Source organism: Trachurus japonicus, chromosome 9 (assembly GCF_045865225.1).
Source record: "Trachurus japonicus isolate A0001 chromosome 9, Traja_1.0".
Taxonomy (NCBI): Eukaryota; Metazoa; Chordata; class Actinopteri; order Carangiformes; family Carangidae; genus Trachurus; species Trachurus japonicus.
Window position 1 is genome coordinate 3670725 of NC_140915.1, and position 7816 is coordinate 3678540.

The 7816-nt window shown below is 39.8% G+C and overlaps 1 protein-coding gene across 5 annotated transcripts in view; it reads left to right on the plus strand.

Annotated features, from left to right (window-relative positions):
• Positions 1–7338, plus strand: part of LOC146980638 (far upstream element-binding protein 3-like) — a 169318-nt gene extending 161980 nt beyond the window's left edge. For 4 of the 5 annotated variants that reach the window (XM_085785728.1, XM_085785729.1, XM_085785730.1 and 1 more), the window contains exons 15-19: positions 2135–2205; positions 3512–3597; positions 3805–3876; positions 5425–5522; positions 6584–7338. In XM_085785728.1, coding sequence (XP_085641854.1) covers positions 2135–2205; positions 3512–3597; positions 3805–3876; positions 5425–5522; positions 6584–6592 — 336 coding nt within the window. In that variant the 3' untranslated portion in view covers positions 6593–7338. The remainder of the gene's footprint in view (positions 1–2134; positions 2206–3511; positions 3598–3804; positions 3877–5424; positions 5523–6583) is intronic. The other variant, XM_085785732.1, reaches the window with a different exon arrangement.
• The last annotated feature ends 478 nt before the right edge of the window (positions 7339–7816 follow it).

Consider the following 7816-nt stretch of genomic DNA (forward strand, 5'->3'; position numbering starts at 1 on the left):
CCATAGGTCAATTGTCATAACAGACCCTAGCAGTAGTGTAACGGAGGTGCACTCACTCACCCATAAAGGACGAGCTAACCAAATTGCCAATCCTTCGTTGAGCTAGTGGCAAAACAGTTAGCATCGTCGTCTGCCGTGCGGGAGACTAGGGTTCGAATCCCATCTGGGGCAGTTCGTACCGAGGAAAACGCAACGTGAAGGGCCAGATATGACATCGGCTTTCCCAATTTTCTTCCACATGTATTTAATAAATAGAAGTTGTTTGTATTTAGTTGGGCTGGGACGATATGCTTTTCTCCCGATTCGATTCTTCTACGATTTTTTGGATGGCGATTCGATATAAATTGCGATTCTACGATATTGCCGATTCTCTCGATTTTTAGTCTGCATTTTTAACATTTATCTGCACACAATAAATTAACATACTCCATTATAAAGTGAACCCTTTTCAAAACCTGTACTGTATGTAAAAAAGGTGAACAAATGCACATTGCACAATATAAAAAAAAAAAAAAATCTATTTAAAAATCGTCAAAAAAGGTATCCATCTCGATATTTATGTGAATCGTTTTTTTCTCCCACCCCAGTATTTAGTAAATATCTTTATTAGCCTACATACAGCATGTTATGAAGACACAATCACATTATAACCCAAGAGTAACAGAAAAAACTAAATCTCAAGATGCACATGGAACCTAACTTGTTACATATATAATATATTATATATTATATACACAGTTCATGACACCTCGCCCTTTATTGTTTCATGTAAATGCTGTTAAAGGTTGACCAGCAGATGTCGCCATGTTTAATTGTATCAAAATGCTTCGAAACACTGAACCCAGGGTTTCCCGCAGCGCTTTCCTGTTAAGGCGGCCGCCTTAACAACAAAGAGCTGCCGCCTAAACTAACATCTTAAAAAAAAAAAATGTAGCGATATTCACCGCCGCCGCCCCCCCCCCCCCCCCTGTCGGACGATGGCCGCATCCTCTCACACACATACTGTACACACCACAGAGAAGCGCGCACGCATAACAGCAGCGCGTGTTGAAAGCGAAACTTTACGGCACGGCGCGTCCCTCCCCGTCGATCGATCCGCCCCCCCCCCGTCAACAGATCTCCGCGCTACCCCCCCCCCGTCGACAGGTCAGACACCACCTTAACTAACAAATTTTCTGGGGGAAACACTGAACCATTTCAACACAATAAACTTCATATGGATTCAGTGGTTCAGAAAGCTTCGGCTTCTCCATCACTAACGTACAGAGCCGTGGAGTCGGCCATGTTGCTAACAGTTAGCGGCTAGCTAGCTAGCAGGCCGACGGTCGTCCAATCAAATGACCTCGAGCAGCTGTAGCCATAGCAACGCTTTGACTGTAAACATGAATATGAACTAAGATGAAGTGTGGTGATGATGATGATTTAAACTGACATGCCCGAAATAAACAAATTGATTGATTGATTGATTGATTGATTGATTGATTGATTGATTGATTGATTATGGCATATGTTAGTGGTTCCCAAACTTTTTAGATCACACACCTTCTACTACTGCCCGCCCACTGCCCAACACATTAAAAAAAACATTTGCATTTTGGGTACAAAATGATTCAGGTCAACAAATGACTTTCTTTTTTTTTTTTTTTAACTCTTTTTTTATTATTTTTTTCACAGAAAACCAAAAGAAAATACAATCAGTAAAGCAATAGCTAAAGGAGAACGGAACAGCCAGAGAAACAACAGAGAAAAAATAATTAAAAAAAAAAAAAAAAAAAAAAAAAATACATAACAGAACAAAACAGAACAAAAATAAGTAGATATACAAACAACCAAAAACAGGTATGTCCAAAGACATATCAAAATGGGCACCATAGTTCTATCACAAAATCACAAACAGGGACGATACTGCCACACCAAATGACTTTCTTGAATTTTTAATAATTATAAAACCATAACACCACAGCTTGGGAATCCCTGGAATATGTGTAATATTATTATAAAAGCTATCGGACAAAGTGCAACTTCATGACGTCATGACGATGCGGCTCAGTGTGATGTCATGTGGCGAGGTGTGAGGTCATCACTGACCTCTCCTGTCTCCTTGTCTCCTCTCCTTGTCTCCTTGTCTCCTCAGGGCTCAGGCATCATGAGTAACGGAGGTTTTGGCTTCAGTCCCTTCACCCAGGGCCCTGCTGCACACCAGAAGTAAGACACACACACACACACACACACACACACACACACTCTCACACAGAGACACACACACACACTCTCACACAGAGACACACACACACACACACACACACACACACACACACACACACACACACACACACAGAGACACACACACACAGAATCTCTCACACACACACAACACCAACAGAGGAGAAAACGTGGAAGCTGCAGCTGGATTCAAACTCCTAACTTTATGACTAAATGCGAAGCAAAGTGAGTCACAGTCACTCAAATTTCAGAATTGAGATTTTGCATCAATGGAAGGAGGAGAAAATAAGCTTCAAATGACACTTTAGTCAAAGTCATATGTTGGATGGTTTTCAAGATGTGTTCATTTGAACTATGGTATTCACTCTCTTCTGATTTAGAACGTCTCTGGTTTAAAGGCCAGAGGACTTCGGAATCACCACGCTATGAGATAATAACACAACGTTACCACACAGAGTTGTTTTAGAGGGAAATTCATGTAAAACCACTGATGCACGTTGCCTTCAGGGACAGTTTTTCATCAACAGTCTCTGTATTTCCCTCTAAAACAACTCTGTGTGGTAACGTTGTGTTATTATCTCATAGCGTGGTGAATGTGCAGCTCACAACTTGTCCACCAGAGCGTTGTGGAGTGGTTGGATTGTGTATTTGATGAGTTTGATGAGGGAAACCAAGAAATCCCATAATGAGCCTCCGTAGTGTAGCTCTGAGCAGCTCACGGCTCTGCTCCGCCGTTCTAAAAACAGCTTGCACCGACAATTAAAGGTAACAAACCTACTGCTATGACTATAGGGATTATTATGGCAATGGACCAATTTGACTAAATGTTGAACTATCCCTTTAATCACCTTGTTCGAGAACAGCATGTTATTCAATAAGAACTGAAACACTGAACAACTAGACATGTGCATTCAAACGTTTAGAAAAGGTTAAATTAAGTTCACCTGTAAAGGTGCATTCTGAAATTTAATCCAAAAGCCAAACATTCTGTATCAGTGTGTTGTTTACAACGAAAGACTCTTGTTGTTTTCTTACCCACACATTTCAAAACCACAGTTACACCGTGAGATTTACACACACACACACCTGACAATAGAAACTCTCAATAACTGAGTCTGTGATCTCTGTGTGTGTGTGTGTGTGTGTGTGTGTGTGTGTGTGTGTGTGTGTGTGTGTGTGTGTGTGTGTGTGTGTGTGTGTGTGTGTGTGTGTGTGTGTGTGTGTGTGTGTGTGTGTGTGTGTGTGTGTGTGTGTGTGTGTGTGTGTGTGTGTGTGTGTGTGTGTGTAGTTGTGGCAGTGGACAGACCTTCCTGACGGGCGTTTGGGGAAACACCTACCAGACCAGCTGGCAGAACCCGGGACAACAAGACCCAGGTAACACACACACACACAGCTTTTATTCTGAAAAACTTTTTTCTTTTTTGGAGCATTTGCAGTTAGGGCTTTTATTTTCAAAACCTTTTTTCTTTTGGAGCGTTTAGAGAAATTTACAGGAAAGTTTCTGCCCCTTTGCAGCCCTACTCATCACTGATCATTACTGTTATTGATCATGTTGTGTTCTGTGTGTGTGTGTGTGTGTAGGTCAGCAGAACCAGCCTCAGAGCCTGATGACAGACTACAGTAAGGCCTGGGAGGACTACTACAAGAAACAGAGTACGACACACACACACACACACACTCACACACACACTGGGGCTGGGTTTCTGGATTTTAGGAGCACAGGCAGAAAATTTAGGGGGGCACACCGAAATCGACTTGCAAAGTAAATTTTCACATTTCCTCTAATTTTCACTGTATTACTGATAAATTCACATTTTATTGTGCAACAGTTTTACATCATAATAAACAAGTTATAGCCTACAGCTTAAATACTGAAAATAGTAGACACACAACGTAAACTCATCCTAGAACAAGACGTCGCCTCCGCTCCGAGATGTAGAGAAGAGAAACACACATTTCTTTTCACACGTTAGCCAATCACAGTGGTCATAAAAAAAATAAAAAATAAAATCTGTAAATTTACTGGTCGCACATGCGCGAATAGATAGATAGATAGATAGATAGATAGATAGATAGATAGATAGATAGATAGATAGATAGATAAATACTTTATTTATTTAAACAGTCATTCAACAGCAAGACATAAAATAAGTGCATTGAGAATAGAATAAATAAAAACAATAGATTATAAAAAAAAAATTTAAAAAAAGATGAAAAATTTACTCACATTGTCTCAAATTTTAGTCACAACATGCGACCTTTTAGTCACAGTCTGGAGCCCTGGTACCTGAACGCACCTTCACATGGCGTGCGTCAGTGAGAGAGGAAACAGTCGATGGAAGACTCTCTGATCTCAGCCCGTTGTTTTAAACCACCGACTGAAAAACAACCGTCTGTCATTTAAAATAAAATCACAGGCTGAGAATCACTGCAGCTTTTAAAACAGTATTGAATTCCCTGTGATATAATGATCCAGGTAGCCGGCAGTCCAGCACTTCACATATCTTGGGATAGAAATATATGCTTCTGGGGCGGTGTTTAGCTCAGTTGGTAGAGCACCCGCCCCATGTGCTGAGGCTATAGTCCTCGCTGCAGGCGGCCCCGGTTCGAGTCCCGCGTCGGACGGCCCTATCCTGCGTGTCATTCCCCCGCTCTCTGCCTCCCATTTCCTGTCACACTCTCAACTGTCCTATCTAATAAAGGCATGAAAAGCCAAAAAATATACTTTAGAAATATATGCTTCTCTCAAATCTATTGTAAAGAACAACTTCTGAAGAAAATCACGTATGATTTGGACAGATGGAAGACTCGTATAGCTATTATCAAGATGAATGTGCTACCGAGAGTTAGTTTTTTAAGTTCTACGATACCGCGGGAAGCTGGGAAAAATTACAAAAAGATGTCAACAGATTTATCTGGAGGGGCAAGACGCCTCGTCTGAAAACTCCACAACCATCCAGCGAAACAGACGGGACGGAGGGTTGTCTTGGCCCAACTTTACATTTTTACCCTTCGCTCACTTACTGTTTGGTTTAATCCCACGGCCAATGTCTCATGGCGCCCATTAGAAGAAAATATACGTACATAGTGCATCCTTGGTCTCTGGTTTAACAATGGCAGAGTGGACTGAGCAGCGACTTTCTCCTGAATAGAAGCTGATGACGTGTGTGTGTGTGTGTGTGTGTGTGTGTGTGTGTGCAGGTCAGTCGTCTCAGCAGAGCTCAGTGCCAGACTACACTGCAGCGTTAGCAGAATACTACAGACAGCAGCCCTACCTGTGGAACCCCGCCCAGATACAGGTAACACACACACGATCTGATCAATAACAGAAGCTCGTTACTGATCAGTATTTATAACGGATCATGACAAGAAAAATGAATCCAGTTGTTTGTGGTCGTTTTATTGTTCAGACAATTATCACATTTTCAACTAGATGCTGAATCATAAAACAGATCAAGTATAGAACTTTTTCTTTTCTTTTCTTTTTGAATGTACACATCACTTTCTTTTAATATATATTTTTTCTTTAATGGAAACAGGCAATAGCATACACAATGTATACACTGACAATACACTGACCAAAACAGACAAACAGAAAACAAAGGACAGAACAAACCTCACGACATAATAAAACAGGACAGAAAAGTAAAAAACAAAAGCAAACAACTACAACAAAAAGGGATGTAAAACTACTACAATTAAATTAACAGTAACTAGGCTACTTAATATACATTTACTCAAACGTAAGTTTTTCCCATTTTTTGTTGTGCATTTCCACCTTATCTTGATTGGTTGCGATTATATATTTGGTTGATATATTTTTCCAAAAGAAATTGGCGACACACTGTATTTCTAAAATAAACCAAGTTCAAAAATGTTTTTGTTTGGGTCTTCAATATAAATATTTTCTCCAAAAGAATGATTGTGATCGTGTTATTTTATTGTTCAGACAATTATCACATTTTTAACTAGATGCTGAATCATAAAACGGATGCAGATGCAGCGTCCAATCAATAACTGATATCCAATAAGGATATCATTTAAAATTCAGATTTCATATGTTTCTTAATATGCGGTTTGGTTGCTATAGTTTTGAAACCGTATACGTTTCATAAGCATAAATAGTAGACTAGTTTAATTTGGTATTTGTGTAAGAATGTGGCTACAGCTCAGTATCTAAGTCTTTATAGTCCATACTTTATGATATTTTATATACGACTTTATGATGACTAGATTTGAAGCTCAAAGTGAAAACTGGAGATAAACGACGACCTCATCTGATCGTTGACTCGTTTGTGAGGACCGACGCTCTTTCCTCTGCACTTTTCTAGTCTGATGATGTCATTTCCTGTCTCTCCAGGATCACTAGAGGCTCCTCCCTCACCAGTGAAGGCCTCAGATGGTCGTCGACGGCAACCGAAATGGGGGTTTCCTAGCAACGCTCCACAGCTTCCTCCTTCCTTTTGTAGAGAAAAACTAAGGATTAACTGAAAAATCACGAACTCTTTTCTTTCTGTTTTTTAACCTTACAAAGTCGATATTTTGTCGGGCAGATTTTTTTGGACTAGCCTCTGGTCTCTCCACAGCGTAGACCTGGTTTTTCTTTTTGTTTTATTTTTTATCAAACTTGAACTTAAAGATGTATCAGTGTGGCTTTGAACAAAACAAAATCCAATATAATCTATATTTTGTCTAGTTTTATTTTCCAATAAGAAAACGGTATAAGGCTTAGCAGTCTTGAGTAAGAAAATCAGATATTATTATTATTATTATTTTGTTTATGATAATGTTTTAAAGCATGCGTCAGATTGTGTGTGTTGACTCTCAGTTACTTTTTTTTTTTTTTTTTTTTTTTGGCATAGAACTATTTTAATAGCGTCGGATGGAAAAGTCCTGTTTTACCGTCAGAGACAAACTGTTTTTTTTTGTACTAAATCTGTGCTCGCTGGGTCTGTTTGTTGTTGATCTAATTTTACCTGTTTAGTCGCCATCTTGGAGGTGCAATGACGCGTTTATTGTTTTCTTTTTGGTTTGATGATAGTTCTAATTCCTGTATCTCTATAGTGATTCTTTAGTTTTTATGATGTAATGATGAATAAATGACGATTTATATTGCGTTGTCTAAAGCCAGATCTCTCTGTGGTCAAACACTTTGTGTCCTCCGCAGGATCGAACCTCCAGCCGACACCACGTTTCCCCGCCGCAACTTTCATACGAATTTTTAAAAAAAAGCGGGAAAAACTATTTTCATACAGAGCGAAACTTAATTATTGTTGTTGTTGTTGTTGTAACTTTAGTTCCTCATTTCTACTTAACCTGCTTGTTTGTAGCGGACGTGCTAAGAGCTGGATAATGAAGTTATCGATCCTGTTAGCGCCATGCTAGCTTATCTTAGCTTAGCCGGCACGTTTAGCTTAAATACGCCAGTAAGCTAACGGGTGTGTGGTAGCGATAAAGATGCGCGTTACCTCAACTGCGTGTTAGCTGGTATGAATGTGGCGGTTGAAGTGTTTCTGTTAGCTGTACAGTTTGTGTGTTAGCCAAATGTTAGCACGAAAAATGTAGGTGGCTGATTTGTGTGTTAGCTTAGTTC